This window comes from Ranitomeya imitator, chromosome 1 (genome assembly GCF_032444005.1).
Source record: "Ranitomeya imitator isolate aRanImi1 chromosome 1, aRanImi1.pri, whole genome shotgun sequence".
NCBI classification, from domain to species: domain Eukaryota; kingdom Metazoa; phylum Chordata; class Amphibia; order Anura; family Dendrobatidae; genus Ranitomeya; species Ranitomeya imitator.
The window spans coordinates 815347399-815368864 of NC_091282.1; the positions used below are offsets into that span (position 1 = coordinate 815347399).

Sequence of the window (21466 nt, forward strand, 5' to 3'; positions counted from 1 at the left end):
CCGATGGAATAATTCCTCTCCGCTGGTGTGAAGGTCTTGGAGAAGAAGAAGCAAGGATGCTTCCGACCTTGAGCATCCTTTTGGAAAAGGACTGCTCCAGCACCAACGGATGAGGCATCCACCTCCAAGATAAATGGCTTATCAACATCGGGGCGATGTAGGATGGGAGCGCTAGCGAAGTGTGACTTGATCGAGAGAAAGGCTTTGGAGACGTCCTCTGACCACAACTTGGGATTTGCTCCCTTCTTGGTGAGGGCAACCAAGGGAGCTACCAAAGTTGAGAAGTGTGGAATGAACTGGCGATAGTAATTAATGAACCCCATAAAGCGCTGCACCGCTTTAAGAGAATGGGGTTCCTGCCAGTCCATTACAGCCTGTAGCTTGGCAGGATCCATAGCCAAACCCTGGGCAGAGATGATATAACCAAGGAAAGGCAAGGACTCCTGCTCAAACACACACTTCTCCAACTTGGCGTAGAGGGAGTTTGCCCGTAAGAGGTCGAAGACTTTGCGAACATCTCTCCGATGGGAGTCAATATCTGGAGAGAAGATGAGAATATCATCCAGATAGACTACGACCGAGGTGGTGAGCATATCCCGGAAGATGTCGTTCACAAAGTCTTGGAAAACAGCTGGGGCATTACAGAGCCCGAAGGGCATCACCAGATATTCATAGTGCCCATCCCTGGTGTTAAAAGCCGTTTTCCATTCATCCCCCTCACGGATGCGAATCAGGTTGTAAGCACCCCGCAGATCTAACTTTGTAAATACCCTCGCTCCCCGTAGCCTATCAAACAGCTCAGATATCAGGGGTAGTGGGTACTTGTTCTTAACGGTGATGGCGTTAAGACCCCTGTAGTCTATGCATGGACGTAAGTCTCCAGTCTTCTTCTGTACGAAGAAGAACCCTGCCCCTGCCGGTGACACTGTCTTCCTAATGAATCCTCTTGCCAGATTCTCCTGGATGTACTGGGACATTGCCTCCGTCTCCGGCAGAGATAACGGATAGACTCGACCCCGGGGAGGCTCAGCACCAGGCAAGAGGTCAATAGGACAGTCATAGGGGCGGTGAGGCGGAAGGGTCTCCCCAGCTCTTTTGGAGAACACGTCTGCATAGGGCCAATAGTGCTTGGGGAGAGAGGAAAGATCTGCGGGTACCTGTGTAGTAGCAACCTGAATGCACTCCCTCAGACATCTACCCTCGCAAGATTTACTCCAACCCAAAATTCTCCCAGAGGACCACTCAATATGAGGAGAATGGTAGCGAAGCCATGGTATCCCCAACAGGACCTCATCAATTCCCTCAGGAATGACTAATAGGGAGATTATCTCCTGATGTGATGGAGACACAGATAGCGTGAAAGGAATGGTTTGGTGGGTAATCTGTGAAGGTAGTGTTGACCCATTTACCACTCGAACGGTTACCGGCTTGGCGATCATCACCAAGGGTATTGCGTGACGCTGGGCAAAAGCGGAAGACATAAAGTTACCCTCTGCCCCAGAATCCACGCATAGCTCGACCATAAGAGTGGATAGGCCTATGGTAATTGTCCCCTTGAAGGACAACTTTGAGGCAAACGTCGCCGTGTCTAGTGTACCTCCTCCAACTGCCACTAGACGCTGACGTTTCCCCGACCGCTGAGGACCCTTGGAGGCAAGGTGTCCTCACTGCTGGCAAACATGACGGACCTTATGTGCACGGGCAGACTGAGACTTGGATCCCGCTCGTGTCACCTCTAAGGCCTCATGTGACTCGGATGCCTGGACTGGAGATTCCAAAGGTTTGGCGAAGGTGGGAGCCAGCCGAAACCTCTGCCTACACTGGGCTCGCTCCAACCTCCGCTCGTTAAAATGGAGGTCAATAAGAGTAGATACGGCTATGAGCTCCTCCAGTGTGGCGGGAATCTCCCTAGTGGCCAAAGCGTCCTTCACATGGTCAGCCAGCCCCCTCCAAAATACGGGAATGAGGGTTTTATCTGGCCATTCCAACTCAGACGCTAATGTCCGGAAGTGAACAGCAAAATGGCTGACCATGGTTGAACCCTGAGTCAAAGCCAGCAGTTGGAGCGCTGTATCATGGGTGACTTGAGGTCCTAAAAAGACCTGTTTCAGAGTGTCCAGAAACCTAGGAACACTCCGCATCACATGATCGTTGCGCTCCCACAGCGGCGTAGCCCACTCCAACGCTCTGTCCGACAGGAGAGAGATTATGAATCCCACCTTTGCCCGCTCAGTAGGGAAAAGTGCAGCCAGAAGCTCGAGGTGTATACCACATTGGCTCACGAAACCCCTACAGGACTTACTGTCCCCAGAGTATCTCTCAGGCAAAGGAAGGTGAGATAGGGTCGGAACAGAGGTGGCAGTGGGTAAAGCTGCTGCAGCCACGCTAGCAGCCTGAACAGCTATTGCGGTAACATCCACCGCCGAGGTTGCACGCTCAAGAGACGCCAACCGGCCCTCCAGCAGCTGGATGTACCCCTGCAATCGCTGTTCATCCGCCATTACTTAGCCAGATCCTGGCGCTAGTATACTGTTAGGGTTGGCGGAACGCACCAAATATATAATTTATTAAATGGAATTGGTGCGTTCGCAACCCGGGATCCACCGTGCAGGAAAGCACCTGCTGCTAAATAATGGCGGCTCTATATGGCGGTATATACCAACTCTGTTAGCTTCACAGAGTAACCGCGAGAGGAAAGCTCTGTGCCCTGTTAGACTTTCACAGAAGCACAGGCCAACTACCCAGATGTGAGCAGTGAGTGGTCATGCATGCATACAAAACTCCTCGCCGGAGATGCCAGCATTCTAGGGGCTTATTTCAGCCGGGTCCCTGAACACACTTAAACACAATCTCCTCGCCGGAGGTGCCAGCATTCTAGGGGCTTATTTCAGCCGGGTCCCTGAACACATTCAAACACATGACCACATTGGCGCAAAGCATATAGCATAAGACGATACTAGCGCATGGCCGTGCGGTCATGCACAGTTTATATAGTTGCAGCACAGGAAGCTGCTACTGAAGTTTTTGCCCTTTCAGGACCTTCCAGAAGGACCAATGGAAAGTGCTGCAGTACCTGAGCATGTTTTGCCCTTTCAGGACCTTCCAGAAGGACCAATGGAATGTACTGCAGCACCTGAGCATGTGACCGAACATGTGGCCCTCGACCTCCAATGGGAGACCCTGCCCTGGGCATGCTCAGTGTGAGTAAACAAGGACAGTCTCAGAGAGGCTCGCTCGCCGCAGATCAGTGCAGGGTACCATAGGAAAGCCAGAAAAGGCAATAGTGACCCTATGCACCGAATCAGCCCCAGCGAGACGCTGGGAGCGACGTCTCCGCTGAGCAGAGCCCACTGCGGCCGATACCGAATGGGAGACCGCAGCAGACACGGATCGAGATTCCCCCTGTGCAGCAGAGGAAACTCGACTCCTAACAAACAGTTGCTATAATCCAACTTTCCTGTTCTTGTTATTAAATTTGAAAAAAAAAAATGCCTAGGGGACCCCCGTACTTTTCATAAGCAGCAGAGGTAAAGTCGACAGCTGAATGCTGATGTTAATATTCTAAGGAGGACAATTTGATGACACCATGGGAAAGACCTGATATCTGTGGGGGCCGAACCCAAACAGTAACATGGAATTCCTGGATAAGTAATTGTCCAGGGTTCATGCCCGAACACTGGGTGTTCGGTACAGACTCCGAGCTTTACTGTTTGGGTTTGCCCATCTCTAATTGCTAGCTATGTCTGGTTTACTTTTCACTCCTCATTTAAATGGGGCTGGTTTGGTACATAGAGACGTAAGACTTTAGTATTTAAGGACCATCTATATTAAAAGGTCATCTTGACGTGGTTGGATGGCCTTTGCGCTCTTTAATCAAGAAATGGTAACTAAGTACCACGTTCTTAACATTTGCAGCAATGTTGGAGTTCATGTATTCATTAGTCACAGTGTGTATAGTGCATGCATATGTTAGTATATTGACCACATAGCGTATTTGTACACCTGTGCATTACTTTAATACTAAAGGTGTGCTGGCCCTATTTTTTCTTTTTTGCATATACAGCAAAATATCAGTGTACCCCATGTGATGTTTAAAGCAAGGTAAAAACGATGTGATGAATATACAGCAATCTCAGTGTATCACATGTGATGCACAAACAGCTTTTTCAGTTTATCTTACCAATACATTAGCATTTGTGTGTTTGATTTCTATATGCAAACCCATGGGCAATAAATATAATAAATATTTAACTTGGACAACCTGATAAAAGGGGTTATCTAAACTTTTGAATTTATCATAGATAGGGTCTGACCACTTGAGCCTCCACTTAGGGTACCGTCACACAGTGCCATTTTGATCGCTACGACGGTACGATTCGTGACGTTCCAGCGATATCCATACGATATCGCTGTGTCTGACACGCAGCAGCGATCAGGGATCCTGCTGAGAATCGTACGTCATAGCAGATCATTTGGAACATTCTTTCATCGCTGGATCTCCCGCTGTCATCGCTTGATCGGTGTGTGTGACACCGATCTAGCGATGCGTTCGCTTGTAACCAGGGTAAACATCGGGTTACTAAGCGCAGGGCCGCACTTAGTAACCCGATGTTTATCCTGGTTACCAGCGTAAATGTAAAAAAAAAAAAAGTACATACTTACATTCCGGTGTCCGTCAGGTCCCTTGCCGTCTGCTTCCCGCACTCACTGACTGCCGGCCGTAAAGTGAAAGCAGAGCACAGCGGTGACGTCACCGCTGTGCTGTGCTTTCACTTTACGGCCGGCAGTCAGTGAGTGCGGGAAGCAGACGGCAAGGGACAGACACCGGAATGTAAGTATGTAGTGTTTGGTTTTTTTTACGCTGGTAGCCAGGGTAAACATCGGGTTACTAAGCGCGGTCCTGCGCTTAGTAACCCGATGTTTACCCTGGTTACCCGGGGACCTCGGCATCGTTGGTCGCTGGAGAGCTGTCTGTGTGACAGCTCTCCAGCGACCACACTACGACTTACCAATGATCACGGCCAGGTCGTATCACTGGTCGTGATCGTTGGTAAATCGTATAGTGTGACTGTACCCTTAGAGACCCCAAGCTATCGGGAAGTTATTCTCTATCCTATTAGTGGGGGGTTTCTTTCAAACCTTGAGACAACAACTTTAATGGACTTCTTTTGTTCTTTTTTTATTATCAAGGTAAAACAAAATGGGCAACATAAAGCTAGTCACTTTTACATTTAGAATAATACAAATAATGACATTTTATTACTAATATCTATATTTTCTATATTAGTGATCACAAACTTGGGACTTGCTCAATGATTTTATTATATTCTCCGATTGCGTACCTGCATAATCAGGACAATAATGTGAGGATTTTCTTGCTTATCTGTGGTGGCGGTATAATGAAAATTATGTATGGATCCTATTTTTGCTCATCAGCTTTTGTTAGTGTTTGAGTATTTAATGTGTGGACATACAACTCTTTTTCTTCCAATGTGGCCAAGAGACTCCAAAAGGCTGGGCACCCCTCCTTTAGAGAAAAGATCATATACGTCACAGATTCCACTAGAGTTTTTTCAGGGAAAAATGCCATATTACCGCAATTTGCTCAAAAAAAAGTGTTCTGGGGAGTGAAGGAAGAAATGCCTGCTAACCTGGTTATCGGTTCACGCAGACTGGGTACGATGAGATTCTCTCACACAGCTTAAGCTGTAGCTGAAAAGATAAAGGGGTTGTTTGGTCTAGAAAACAAAGCGTGCAGTCACTCTATGTGGCTGCAGACTGCCGAATGGTGACCGGGTGTTACACACACTGTCACGATTCCTCTCTATTCCCTATGTTGGTGGGCGGTCATGTGACTGTAAGTATACGATTTGCATACTTTACTCCAGATGGTGCAGCCCTGTGAAGCAAAGTTTTGATAAAGCTTGTGGAGAGAGCTGTATAGTATATATGTATCCTAGCTGTCTGTCAGAGGTACATGATTGGAGTCTTCCCAAAGTATACCTCCAATGGAAGGTTTAAAATGCAGTGTGAATGCGGTGCCCCAGGGTCCTGGTCGTCGCAGTGGTATTGCTTTCCTCTCGGGGAGAGTGATGCTACGTTTGGGGGCAAAGAAGGTTAACTGCATCCAGGTATCACAAACATGCAACACATTCACACTCCATGCCACCAGGAGGAGCTCCTGCTCCTATTTATTAGGACCCTCCCCATATATATACATAACTGGTAGTCTGTAGGAAAAGTTAGTCAGTTCCTGACAGAGCTCCAGTCTGGAGTTCTGTTAGGAGTTCCAGACAGTAGTCTGAGGAGGACAGAGGGTCGAAGGAGCTGTGCATGCCCTCAGAGCTGCAGCTCCCAGAAAGAAACATTGTAAGGCAGAATTGTATTGCAGCGAGCGTGAAGGAAGTCAAAGCAAAGGAGAGGATACCAGAAGGGGACCAGCCCCGCTCAGGCTGCCTCCTTCTGAGGCACAAAATCCCAGGAGCCAGAACACCGAGGGAGTAAGGACCTCTACACCTTATTTCAGAGAGCGGCAGGACAGCTAATTGCAGTTTACCTGTCCGCACCTACACCCAGCAGGCACGGTGACACCTACAGAGCCGGGTTATCTAAGAGACCCTATAAACAGGCTCAAGTCACCAGTCTTACGGGTTTTGTCCTATCCTATACGGGGGACAGAGAGAGCAAAACATCGCACCTGTGAGACCCTTATGTGAAGCCATAGGCAGTAAGGGACTGCACCACCGCAGCGCAAGGGAAGGCTACTGATTTCCACCTGGACAAGGGAACTTTGGACTTGCCTCCAAACCGGCTGGACTCTGCCTGCCCTGTGATCTGGGGCCCTGAACTGTGGATGCTGAAGTCTTCAGTAAAGGTAAAGAGACTGCAACTTTGTGTCCTCGTTCTTCACTGCGCCATTCCCCATAGCATCATCTACATACTGGGAAGCCCTGGGGACATACTTCACCTGTGGGAAGGTATACGATCTAGCTGCCATAACATCACCCCAGCAGACCCCTTAAAGCAGTGTCGGTCACCCTAACCGAATACCACAGGTGGCGTCATGAACATAAACTTTATCCCTTTAAAGACCTTTCCCTTTTATACGGACGTCCCAGGGCCACGGACCGGGTCAGCCACCGTGACATCCGCCTGTGAACTGAAGGACCCAGTACCGAGTACCCCACGGCCCTTGGGGGGCGAGCCATGAACACAACCGTATTGGGATGAGATCCAGAAGTTATGCGCTTAGAGTATGTTTAGAAGAATGGAGCCAAAGGCACTTAATGTGTATGGGGCAGAACACCTCCTTAATAGAGAATCCAAAGGCATATCGTGGAAAAGTAGGGTCCCACAAAGTGCTTTGGGTAGCGTAGCATAACTTCACACTACTAGGATGAAATACGGCACCTGCATGTAACTTAATATTTTATACTGAGTAGAATGATTCCAAATCCAGGGATATCAGGTGCTGATAGTAGATAGTGAGCTCCTTTTGTATCCTGTCTAGGTTGCTCAGTCATAGTTGTGCACAAATGTGATTATAACATCCCTGCAGCTATTGAGTTTAGTTTAACTACTTGATAGAGCTAGAAAGAATAGATGATCCCAAGCCATCCAGGAGCCTTTTAAGATTCTAGAGTTAAAAAGAAATAGAGTATAGCCTAAAAGCTAGATAATTACTTGATGGAAATTTTCATTAAATTTTCATAAGCAGACTCTTAGCTAAAGTCTTGGTGCTCGGGTTATTTTGAACATTGTGAAGACACTATTAAATCGACTCATGAAATAATAAAAACCACTATCATTACTTTACTTTTCAGATTGTACTGGAATATAATACATAGTTGATTAAATAAATGACAATATTTGAATATACAGTAAAGTTATTACCCAAAGCAATCTAACAGTAGGAAATAATTACATCAGTCTGGTGATGAGCTGCAGCCTTCACAGCTCCATCAGACAGAACTCTTCAGTTTGACAGAAGTGTGAAGGTTGCAGTCGATCAGTGGTTACTCATTGGCTAAAACAGTCACAAGACATAGCATTGTAGACCGTGTATCGGGGTGGTCTCTCCCAGAATACAGTGGGCCAGGGACAAAGAACATGACCAGACAATTTGTCAAGGAATTACTGTTTACTAACAACAGTACCTGAGTTACCCCAACAACGTAATAAAGAAACACAATTAAATTTCACACACACCTAGCTCGGGTCAGCTTGGACCTACACAACCTATAGGCCCAGGATGTTCTATCGGATCAGGGCTGGCGTCAGCACCCGGCGCACCCGGGCAAGTGCCGGGGCCCTGGCGAGACGGGAGAACCCATTTACGGTAGTAACAGTACATTACACACACACACTGATGCGCTTCTGGGGGGCCCCCGCAGCCGGACTACATCCCTGTGCTGTGTCTGTGTGTGACAGTCAACTCCCAGCGAGCCAGGACTCTGAGGCGCCAAGGCGGAGCACATCCGTCATCCCCGCCCGGCAGCAAGCTGCACAGAGCTCCTGCGCAGCGGCAGGAATACCCCCCTGTCACCGCCGTCAGGCCCGTGACCATGGATACGAGTCACTTCCGCCGGCCAGCGGTCATCTGTGTAATCACTTCCGGCCGAGTGAGAGCTTGTCATCCTAAGAGCTCGTCGTCCACCGTCCACTCCAGGTCCAGCTCCAACCGCCATGCAAGACGAGCATCAGTCAGGTGCATGGACGGTGCACCCTCTGTCCACAATGGGGGCAACGGCGTGACGGTGACCTGAAGCAGTGAGTGAGGGTGCACTGTCTTCGACTTGGGATGTGTTATACTACGTGGCTGTGTTATATACTACCTGGGCTGCCTGCGTTATATACTACGTGGGTTGTGTGTTATATACTACGTGGGCTGTGTTGTTGTGAATTCTGTGGCTGAGTCTGTGGCTGTGGCGTATAATCTGGTGAGAATCAGGCAGGGAGATGAATGGAAAACGGCATTTAATACGCCCGAGGGTCATTTTGAGTATCTGGTGATGCCGTTCGGACTTGCCAATGCTCCATCTGTTTTTCAGTCTTTTATGCATGACATTTTCCGCGAGTATCTGGATAAATTCTTGATTGTTTACTTGGATGACATTTTGATCTTCTCAGATGATTGGGAGTCTCATGTGAAGCAAGTCAGAATGGTTTTCCAGGTACTGCGTGCTAATTCCTTGTTCGTGAAGGGATGAAAGTGTCTCTTCGGTGTGCAGAAAGTTTCATTTTTGGGGTTCATCTTTTCCCCTTCTACTATCGAGATGGATCCGGTTAAGGTTCAGGCCATCCAGGATTGGACTCAGCCGACATCTCTAAAAAGTCTGCAGAAATTCCTGGGCTTTGCTAATTTTTATCGTCGCTTCATCTGTAATTTTTCTAGCATTGCCAGACCATTGACCGATTTGACCAAGAAGGGTGCTGTTTTGGTTAATTGGTCTTCTGCTGCCGTGGAAGCTTTTCAGGAGTTGAAGCGTCGTTTTTGCTGTGCCCCTGTGTTGTGTCAACCTGATGTTTCTCTTCCGTTCCAGGTCGAGGTTGATGCTTCTGAGATTGGTGCAGGGGCGGTTTTGTCACAGAGAGGTTCTGGTTGCTCAGTGTTCAAATCATGTGCTTTCTTTTCCAGGAAATTTTCTGCTGCTGAGCGTAATTATGATGTGGGCAACCGAGAGTTGCTGGCCATGAAGTGGGCATTCGAGGAGTGGCGTCATTGGCTTGAGGGTGCTAAGCATCGCGTGGTGGTATTGACTGATCATAAGAACTTGACTTATCTCGAGTCTGCCAAGCGCTTGAATCCTAGACAGGCCCGTTGGTCGTTATTTTTTGCTCGTTTTGATTTTGTGATTTCATACCTTCCGGGCTCTAAAAATGTGAAGGCGGATGCTCTGTCTAGGAGTTTTGTGCCCGACTCTCCGGGGTTATCTGAGCCGGCGAGTATCCTCAAGGAAGGAGTCATTGTGTCTGCCATCTCCCCTGATTTGCGGAGAGTGTTGCAGAAATTTCAGGCTAATAAACCTGATCGTTGTCCGGCCGAGAAACTGTTCGTCCCTGATAGGTGGACTAGTAAAGTTATCTCTGAACTTCATTGTTCGGTGCTGGCCGGTCATCCAGGAATCTTTGGTACCAGGGAGTTGGTTGCTAGATCCTTCTGGTGGCCATCTCTGTCACGGGATGTGCGTGCTTTTGTGCAGTCCTGTGGAATTTGTGCTAGGGCTAAGCCCTGCTGTTCACGTGCCAGTGGGTTGCTTTTGCCCTTGCCGGTCCCGAAGAGGCCTTGGACACATATTTCGATGGATTTCATTTCTGACCTTCCCGTTTCTCAAAAAATGTCGGTCATTTGGGTGGTCTGTGATCGCTTTTCTAAAATGGTCCATCTGGTGCCCTTGGTTAAATTGCCTTCCTCCTCTGATTTGGTGCCTTTGTTCTTCCAGCATGTGGTTCGTTTACATGGCATTCCTGAGAATATTGTTTCTGACAGAGGTTCCCAGTTTGTCTCGAGGTTCTGGCGAGCCTTTTGTGGTAGGATGGGCATTGACCTATCTTTCTCCTCGGCCTTCCATCCTCAGACTAATGGCCAGACCGAACGAACCAATCAGACCTTGGAAACATATCTGAGATGTTTTGTTTCCGCTGACCAGGATGATTGGGTGTCATTTTTGCCGTTGGCTGAGTTCGCCCTTAATAATCGGGCCAGCTCGGCTACCTTGGTCTCTCCATTTTTCTGCAATTCTGGGTTCCATCCTCGTTTCTCTTCAGGACAGGTTGAGTCTTCGGACTGTCCTGGTGTGGATTCTGTGGTGGACAGGTTGCAGCAGATCTGGACTCAGGTAGTGGACAATTTGACCTTGTCCCAGGAGAAGGCTCAGCTTTTCGCTAATCGCAGACGCCGTGTGGGACCCCGACTTCGTGTTGGGGATTTGGTTTGGTTATCTTCTCGTCATATTCCTATGAAGGTTTCCTCTCCTAAATTTAAACCTCGTTTTATTGGTCCGTATAGGATTTCTGAGATTCTCAATCCGGTGTCTTTTCGTCTGACCCTCCCAGACTCCTTTTCCATACATAATGTATTCCATAGGTCGTTGTTGAGGAGATACGTGGCACCTATGGTTCCATCTGTGGAGCCTCCTGCCCCTGTTTTGGTGGAGGGGGAATTGGAGTATATTGTGGAGAAGATTTTGGATTCTCGTGTCTCTAGACGGAAACTCCAGTATCTGGTCAAATGGAAGGGTTATGCTCAGGAAGATAATTCCTGGGTTTTTGCCTCTGATGTCCATGCCCCAGATCTTGTTCGTGCCTTTCATGTGGCTCATCCTGGTCGGCCTGGGGGTTCTGGTGAGGGTTCGGTGAGCCCTCCTCAAGGGGGGGGTACTGTTGTGAATTCTGTGGCTGAGTTCACTTCTGTGGTCACAAGTGGTATTGCAGTCTCTGGGCTTCCTCCCTCAGGTGTTTTGGTGAGCTCGTTGGCTGCCTTGCTATTTAGCTCCACCTGAGTCTGTCTTCCTTGCTCCTTGTCAATGTTCCAGTGTTGGATCTGAGCTACTGCATCTTTCCTTGGGACTGCTGCTCTGCTAGATAAGTGCTTCTAGTTTGTTTTTTGTTTTTTTCTGTCCAGCTTGCTATTGTCTTTTGCTGGAAGCTCTGAGAAGCAAAGGGGTGCACCGCCGTGCTGTTAGTTCGGCATGGTGGGTCTTTTTGCCCCTTTGCGTGGTTTTCGTTTTAGGGTTTTTTGTAGACTGCATAGTTCTCTTTGCTATCCTCGCTCTGTCTAGAATATCGGGCCTCACTTTGCTGAATCTATTTCATTCCTACGTTTGTCTTTTCATCTTGCTAACAGTCATTATATGTGGGGGGCTGCCTATTCCTTTGGGGTATTTCTCTGAGGTAAGTCAGGCTTGTATTTCTATCTTCAGGCTAGTCAGCTCCTCAGGCAGTGCCGAGTTGCATAGGTAGTTGTTAGGCGCAATCCACTGCTGCTTATAGTTGTGTGAGGATAGATTAGGTACTGCAGTCTACAGAGATTCCACGTCTCAGAGCTCGTCCTATTGTTTTTGGTTATTGCCAGATCTCTGTATGTGCGCTGATTACTGCACGCTGTGTTGCCTGATTGCCAGCCATAACACTGTGTGTTATATACTACGTGGGCTGTGTGTTATATACTACGTGGGCTGTGTGTTATATACTACTTGGGCTGTGTTATATACTACTTAGGCTTTGCTATATACTGCGTGGCTGTGCTATATACAATGTGGCTGTGTGTTATACTACGTGGCTGTGTGTTATATACTACTTCGGCTGTGTTATATACTGCGTGGCTGTGCTATATACAACGTGGCTGTGTGATATACTACGTGGCTGTGAAATACTACGTGGGCTGTGTGATATACTACGTGGGCTGTGTTATATACTACATGGCTGTGTTATATACTACGTGGGCTGTATTAAATGCTACGTGGCTGTGCTATATACTACGTGGGCTGTGTTATGCTATGTGGGCTGTGCAATGCAGTATACTACGTGTCTGTGATATATGCTACATGGGCTGTTTTATATACTACGTGGGCTGTGTTATAAGCTACATGTCTGTGCTATAAGCTCCTTGGGCTGTGTTATATACTACGCGGGCTGTGTTATATTCTACGTGGCTGTGCTATATTTCTCTGCTGTATCTGTGCATCATGAATCGTGGTATATTTTAAAGGGGGGCCCACTGGGACTCTTTCGCCCAGGGCCCTCAAAAATCTGGAGCCGGCCCTGTATCGGATAAATTATTTGCCTACCTGTGGTTCTGCCTAATGTGGTAACCAAAAGTTAGCCAAGGACAAGGGTGTAGATGGGTGCAAGAAGCGATCCCTGCGGTGGTGCAACGAAACGCTTCACAAACGTAACAATTCTCTAATATTACAATTCTTTACGCTATCTGAATATAAGTTCCCCTTAATGAAATGAGAATTTAGCTCTGGTTCATTTAATACTACTAGCAAACAATGTCTCTAGCTCAGGATTTATGTTTGGCGCCAAACTCTCTCTAAGTCTCCATGTAAACTCTATCGGGATCTGTGTGGTGGGGTCTGAGCTCAGGACTTACCAACCAAAACCTGGTCGCTGAAGAAGGCAGCTGATTGTTCATTCGTCTATTAGTAAACCTATACAAAGAGCAAACAGCATATATGCTCCGCCATATTAAATTACTAAACAACCACAAAAATAATGGACACCAGAGCTAGAAAAATATAACAACTTTTATTGAGAACCAAATTTCTAAAATGTAACACGTAAATATTAAAAATACAAGTAAAAAGATGCAATAAGGAAGAGAAGGGTGAACCTAGTTCCACACACGGTTAACAGCTAATGACAATGGAGCAGTTCAGTAGTACTAAATCAGCAGACCGTGCATACATACATATACATAAGTAATCCCCCGGGTATAGAAACTTCAAGTTAAAGGCCCGAAAAAAACAACACAGACTGTTACACAAAATTGTGATGGTAAGAAGTGGGCAGCTATACCGAGGGGAGGGAGAAAAAAGCTCCAAGTCAAATAAATATATAACTAGGTTCACCCTTCTCTTCCTTATTGCATCTTTTTACTTGTATTTTTAATATTTACGTGTTACATTTTAGAAATTTGGTTCTCAATAAAAGTTGTTATATTTTTCTAGCTCTGGTGTCCATTATTTTTTTGATTGTTCATTCGTCTATTAGTTGGCAGGCCGAGGAGTGGATCCTAGACCCTCCATGTCATAGAAGATGCCTTGAGGGGGAATCCAACTCTGCATCCAACCATAGTCATCTCCACTCTCCACAAAGTAACTCTTCCTCTAGCATGAGTCACAGGAACAGTTACACGTTTCTCAGTACTCTGGTCAGTTTCTGGAACTCAGCTCCCAGGATGGCAGTCGATTGTCCTCCTCTAGTCAGCTCTCTCCTACTACTACTCAACTCTACTCAAAAAACCCAAGAGGTCTGCAACAGTCTATCCAAGAGGCAACAGTGACCTCTAGCAGTCGAAGTCAGATGCTGCAAATCTATTCACCAACATCTCACAACAACATGTGACTGTTGGGATACATATCATTGGAAAGGTGACGGTCCAGAAGGGGAGTATGTGTATTCATTATTTTACCTAGGACACTTTAGCACTTAAAAAGGGGATGTGCAGTAATAGACAACCACTTTAAAGCTCACTAAAGCCATATGACTTTGGTGGCTAGCATACTGAAACTGTGTCGGCGTCATCTCTGTGACTGAAGCTGCCTGGGAAAATAAAGTTAATTTCCTCCTGGCAGCAGGGACCTGAGTGCGGCGGCTGCACAGCTTCAGAACGCTATTAACCTGCATATTAACCCCATATCTACAGGTTTATTGTGTTATTTTACATGACAGGCTCCCTTTAAATTCCAGGCTACCATGGCATCCCATTTATGCTGTGTTTTCATGTTATGGGGTGCTAATGGTGGGAGCACCTCCCTCTGTCTAGCCATCTTTTGCTGTATTGTTGGGTCTTTCTTGTAAATATGCTGTAGAGTACAGCAGTGTTCACATGGCTAAGCAGCGCCACCCAAGCCCCTCACACTAGAACTTTAGCAGTCTAATAAAAAGGAGCTGAAGATATTACAAGTAGCGACTCCAACATATTAAGTTGGCATTATATTTATTTAAAATATTGAATTTATATAGTTAAATGAGAACCCCTATACATATTTCTGTCTGGTAGATTCGAGCATCCCGCGTGGAGCAAATAGAGCAGCAGCTGGAAGAAATACGGAAAATTGAAAACCGAGAACAGTCTACAGAGGTAAAAACACTCTTGCAGGAAGAAACATTACGTTGTCATTTAGATTATCTGTATGGAGGATTTATATACAGAAGAAGGCTCTACAAAAAAAAATCCTTTTCCTGCTTTATGCCACACATCAATGTTCCTTAACACTTATCAAATTCATGTACTATGTATGTAATTATCATTCACAGCACAGTGTAAGTCATGAACCTACAGAGAAAATTTTTACAGAGACCATCTCCCAAGCTGAGGACAACTCTGCTCAACCCGAAAACAAGGTAACAGTATAATGAAGGCTATAACATTACAATTTTTGGCAGATTAGTAAAAGCATATATTGACCTTAGAAATGATCTTATGTATACACAATGATACATTCTCACACAAATTGTAATACCAAGTAATGCAATACCTACTCTTCCTTGCAGGTTGAGGTTGTGTTCTGGCTTTTGTCCATGTTGGCCACACGCGATAAAGATGACATGTCACGTACTTTGTTGGCCATGTCCAGCTCACAGGACAGTTGTCAGGCGATGCGTAGATCTGGCTGTCTCCCACTACTGCTGCAGATCCTACATGAAACCGAACGGGATGGAAGAACGCTTGAATCACAGAGTTTCAAAGATGCCCGCATGCGAGCAAATGCTGCGCTTCACAATGTCATCTTCTCCCAACCAGACGAAGGTCAAGCTAAAAAGGAGATGAGAGTCCTCCACATTCTGGAACAGATACGTTCATACTCTGAGACCTGCTGGGATTGGATGCTAAGTCATGAGCCGAAGGATGGTGTGCATGATAGTAGTCTAGGTATATATATACCTATTCCAGGCAACCTGTCAGTAAGATCTCCTGCCTAGTTTAGGTCATAATCAGTGTTGTTGTTTTGCAGAGAGAATTTTATGCTGGGTTTCTCTATCTGGTTTCTCTTGCCATAAAACATTTTGTCAATCAGGTGTTTTCAGCAGTATTCATAGCCATACCCCTGTTCTGTTTTGGGCTGGTGATAAGGTGTAAAGAAAATTAATAGTAAATTATATGGACAGCCTAACGTTGTTCAGCTAATACATTTCAAAAACCTGATCTGCACATCCAAACATAGACTGAATGTGAACAGGTGCTGAACCCAGAGTCGCCAACCCGTATATAGTTAAATAAACAGGGCAGCACACTGCAGCGCCAAAACATGCAAACTTGAAAACACGAAATTTAAACTGCATTACTGCACTAGAAATATGAAAAATGAGAGCTTTTAGCGCATAAAAATGGCCAATTTTATGTGTACCTCGTAGCCACTTTACGGCATCTCTCTTATACGAGGTCCTACTCTAAACCTACCTCGCTGAGAATAAACGTCTCCATCTGAACGGGTACATGTGAAACCTCTTCTTGGACTCAAATTCTCTCTCTCTGTGGAGGGGCATTGGACCTACTATAATTAAAACACCTGAAGCTAGGAGGTAAGGAGTGCACGATCAGAAGGCTAGAGAATACATTTCAAAAACCTGATCTGCACATCCAAACATAGACTGAATGTGAACAGGTGCTGAACCCAGAGTCGCCAACCCGTATATAGTTAAATAAACAGGGCAGCACACTGCAGCGCCAAAACATGCAAACTTGAAAACACGAAATTTAAACTGCATTACTGCACTAGAAATATGAAAAATGAGAGCTTTTAGCGCATAAAAATGGCCAATTTTATGTGTACCTCGTAGCCACTTTACGGCATCTCTCTTATACGAGGTCCTACTCTAAACCTACCTCGCTGAGAATAAACGTCTCCATCTGAACGGGTACATGTGAAACCTCTTCTTGGACTCAAATTCTCTCTCTCTGTGGAGGGGCATTAGACCTACTATAATTAAAACACCTGAAGCTAGGAGGCAAGGAGTGAACGATCAGAAGGCTAGAGAATACATTTCAAAAACCTGATCTGCACATCCAAACATAGACTGAATGTGAACAGGTGCTGAACCCAGAGTCGCCAACCCGTACATAGTTAAATAAACAGGGCAGCACACTGCAGCGCCAAAACATGCAAACTTGAAAACACGAAATTTAAACTGCATTACTGCACTAGAAATATGAAAAATGAGAGCTTTTAGCGCATAAAAATGGCCAATTTTATGTGTACCTCGTAGCCACTTTACGGCATCTCTCTTATACGAGGTCCTACTCTAAACCTACCTCGCTGAGAATAAACGTCTCCATCTGAACGGGTACATGTGAAACCTCTTCTTGGACTCAAATTCTCTCTCTCTGTGGAGGGGCATTGGACCTACTATAATTAAAACACCTGAAGCTAGGAGACAAGGAGTGCACGATCAGAAGGCTAGAGAATACATTTCAAAAACCTGATCTGCACATCCAAACATAGACTGAATGTGAACAGGTGCTGAACCCAGAGTCGCCAACCCGTATATAGTTAAATAAACAGGGCAGCACACTGCAGCGCCAAAACATGCAAACTTGAAAACACGAAATTTAAACTGCATTACTGCACTAGAAATATGAAAAATGAGAGCTTTTAGCGCATAAAAATGGCCAATTTTATGTGTACCTCGTAGCCACTTTACGGCATCTCTCTTATACGAGGTCCTACTCTAAACCTACCTCGCTGAGAATAAACGTCTCCATCTGAACGGGTACATGTGAAACCTCTTCTTGGACTCAAATTCTCTCTCTCTGTGGAGGGGCATTGGACCTACTATAATTAAAACACCTGAAGCTAGGAGACAAGGAGTGCACGATCAGAAGGCTAGAGAATACATTTCAAAAACCTGATCTGCACATCCAAACATAGACTGAATGTGAACAGGTGCTGAACCCAGAGTCGCCAACCCGTATATAGTTAAATAAACAGGGCAGCACACTGCACCGCCAAAACATGCAAACTTGAAAACACGAAATTTAAACTGCATTACTGCACTAGAAATATGAAAAATGAGAGCTTTTAGCGCATAAAAATGGCCAATTTTATGTGTACCTCGTATCCACTTTACGGCATCTCTCTTATACGAGGTCCTACTCTAAACCTACCTCGCTGAGAATAAACGTCTCCATCTGAACGGGTACATGTGAAACCTCTTCTTGGACTCAAATTCTCTCTCTCTGTGGAGGGGCATTGGACCTACTATAATTAAAACACCTGAAGCTAGGAGGCAAGGAGTGCACGATCAGAAGGCTAGAGAATACATTTCAAAAACCTGATCTGCACATCCAAACATAGACTGAATGTGAACAGGTGCTGAACCCAGAGTCGCCAACCCGTATATAGTTAAATAAACAGGGCAGCACACTGCAGCGCCAAAACATGCAAACTTGAAAACACGAAATTTAAACTGCATTACTGCACTAGAAATATGAAAAATGAGAGCTTTTAGCGCATAAAAATGGCCAATTTTATGTGTACCTCGTAGCCACTTTACGACATCTCTCTTATACGAGGTCCTACTCTAAACCTACCTCGCTGAGAATAAACGTCTCCATCTGAACGGGTACATGTGAAACCTCTTCTTGGACTCAAATTCTCTCTCTCTGTGGAGGGGCATTGGACCTACTATAATTAAAACACCTGAAGCTAGGAGACAAGGAGTGCACGATCAGAAGGCTAGAGAATACATTTCAAAAACCTGATCTGCACATCCAAACATAGACTGAATGTGAACAGGTGCTGAACCCAGAGTCGCCAACCCGTATATAGTTAAATAAACAGGGCAGCACACTGCACCGCCAAAACATGCAAACTTGAAAACACGAAATTTAAACTGCATTACTGCACTAGAAATATGAAAAATGAGAGCTTTTAGCGCATAAAAATGGCCAATTTTATGTGTACCTCGTATCCACTTTACGGCATCTCTCTTATACGAGGTCCTACTCTAAACCTACCTCGCTGAGAATAAACGTCTCCATCTGAACGGGTACATGTGAAACCTCTTCTTGGACTCAAATTCTCTCTCTCTGTGGAGGGGCATTGGACCTACTATAATTAAAACACCTGAAGCTAGGAGGCAAGGAGTGCACGATCAGAAGGCTAGAGAATACATTTCAAAAACCTGATCTGCACATCCAAACATAGACTGAATGTGAACAGGTGCTGAACCCAGAGTCGCCAACCCGTATATAGTTAAATAAACAGGGCAGCACACTGCAGCGCCAAAACATGCAAACTTGAAAACACGAAATTTAAACTGCATTACTGCACTAGAAATATGAAAAATGAGAGCTTTTAGCGCATAAAAATGGCCAATTTTATGTGTACCTCGTAGCCACTTTACGACATCTCTCTTATACGAGGTCCTACTCTAAACCTACCTCGCTGAGAATAAACGTCTCCATCTGAACGGGTACATGTGAAACCTCTTCTTGGACTCAAATTCTCTCTCTCTGTGGAGGGGCATTGGACCTACTATAATTAAAACACCTGAAGCTAGGAGGCAAGGAGTGCACGATCAGAAGGCTAGAGAATACATATCAAAAACCTGATCTGCACATCCAAACATAGACTGAATGTGAACAGGTGCTGAACCCAGAGTCGCCAACCCGTATATAGTTAAATAAACAGGGCAGCACACTGCAGCGCCAAAACATGCAAACTTGAAAACACGAAATTTAAACTGCATTACTGCACTAGAAATATGAAAAATGAGAGCTTTTAGCGCATAAAAATGGCCAATTTTATGTGTACCTCGTAGCCACTTTACGGCATCTCTCTTATACGAGGTCCTACTCTAAACCTACCTCGCTGAGAATAAACGTCTCCATCTGAACGGGTACATGTGAAACCTCTTCTTGGACTCAAATTCTCTCTCTCTGTGGAGGGGCATTGGACCTACTATAATTAAAACACCTGAAGCTAGGAGGCAAGGAGTGCACGATCAGAAGGCTAGAGAATACATATCAAAAACCTGATCTGCACATCCAAACATAGACTGAATGTGAACAGGTGCTGAACCCAGAGTCGCCAACCCGTATATAGTTAAATAAACAGGGCAGCACACTGCAGCGCCAAAACATGCAAACTTGAAAACACGAAATTTAAACTGCATTACTGCACTAGAAATATGAAAAATGAGAGCTTTTAGCGCATAAAAATGGCCAATTTTATGTGTACCTCGTAGCCACTTTACGGCATCTCTCTTATACGAGGTCCTACTCTAAACCTACCTCGCTGAGAATAAACGTCTCCATCTGAACGGGTACATGTGAAACCTCTTCTTGGACTCAAATTCTCTCTCTCTGTGGAGGGGCATTGGACCTACTATAATTAAAACACCTGAAGCTAGGAGGCAAGGAGTGCACGATCAGAAGGCTAGAGAATACATATTGTATGTATACATATGAATACATATGTATTCTCTAGCCTTCTGATCGTGCACTCCTTGCCTCCTAGCTTCAGGTGTTTTAATTATAGTAGGTCCAATGCCCCTCCACAGAGAGAGAGAATTTGAGTCCAAGAAGAGGTTTCACATGTACCCGTTCAGATGGAGACGTTTATTCTCAGCGAGGTAGGTTTAGAGTAGGACCTCGTATAAGAGAGATGCCGTAAAGTGGCTACGAGGTACACATAAAATTGGCCATTTTTATGCGCTAAAAGTTCTCATTTTTCATATTTCTAGTGCAGTAATGCAGTTTAAATTTCGTGTTTTCAAGTTTGCATGTTTTGGCGCTGCAGTGTGCTGCCCTGTTTATTTAACTATATATGGGTTGGCGACTCTGGGTTCAGCACCTGTTCACATTCAGTCTATGTTTGGATGTGCAGATCAGGTTTTTGAAATGTATTCTCTAGCCTTCTGATCGTGCACTCCTTGCCTCCTAGCTTCAGGTGTTTTAATTATAGTAGGTCCAATGCCCCTCCACAGAGAGAGAGAATTTGAGTCCAAGAAGAGGTTTCACATGTACCCGTTCAGATGGAGACGTTTATTCTCAGCGAGGTAGGTTTAGAGTAGGACCTCGTATAAGAGAGATGCCGTAAAGTGGCTACGAGGTACACATAAAATTGGCCATTTTTATGCGCTAAAAGCTCTCATTTTTCATATTTCTAGTGCAGTAATGCAGTTTAAATTTCGTGTTTTCAAGTTTGCATGTTTTGGCGCTGCAGTGTGCTGCCCTGTTTATTTAACTATATACGGGTTGGCGACTCTGGGTTCAGCACCTGTTCACATTCAGTCTATGTTTGGATGTGCAGATCAGGTTTTTGAAATGTATTCTCTAGCCTTCTGATCGTGCACTCCTTGCCTCCTAGCTTCAGGTGTTTTAATTATAGTAGGTCCAATGCCCCTCCACAGAGAGAGAGAATTTGAGTCCAAGAAGAGGTTTCACATGTACCCGTTCAGATGGAGACGTTTATTCTCAGCGAGGTAGGTTTAGAGTAGGACCTCGTATAAGAGAGATGCCGTAAAGTGGCTACGAGGTACACATAAAATTGGCCATTTTTATGCGCTAAAAGCTCTCATTTTTCATATTTCTAGTGCAGTAATGCAGTTTAAATTTCGTGTTTTCAAGTTTGCATGTTTTGGCGCTGCAGTGTGCTGCCCTGTTTATTTAACTATATATGGGTTGGCGACTCTGGGTTCAGCACCTGTTCACATTCAGTCTATGTTTGGATGTGCAGATCAGGTTTTTGAAATGTATTCTCTAGCCTTCTGATCGTGCACTCCTTGCCTCCTA

At 45.5% G+C, this 21466-nt stretch overlaps 1 protein-coding gene across 1 annotated transcript in view; it reads left to right on the forward strand.

Moving 5' to 3' along the window:
- Positions 1-21466, forward strand: part of APC2 (APC regulator of WNT signaling pathway 2) — a 122408-nt gene that overhangs the window by 90323 nt on the left and 10619 nt on the right. The window contains exons 8-10 of the mRNA XM_069739755.1: positions 14729-14809; positions 14986-15072; positions 15223-15601. Of these exons, the coding sequence (XP_069595856.1) occupies positions 14729-14809; positions 14986-15072; positions 15223-15601 (547 nt within the window). The remainder of the gene's footprint in view (positions 1-14728; positions 14810-14985; positions 15073-15222; positions 15602-21466) is intronic.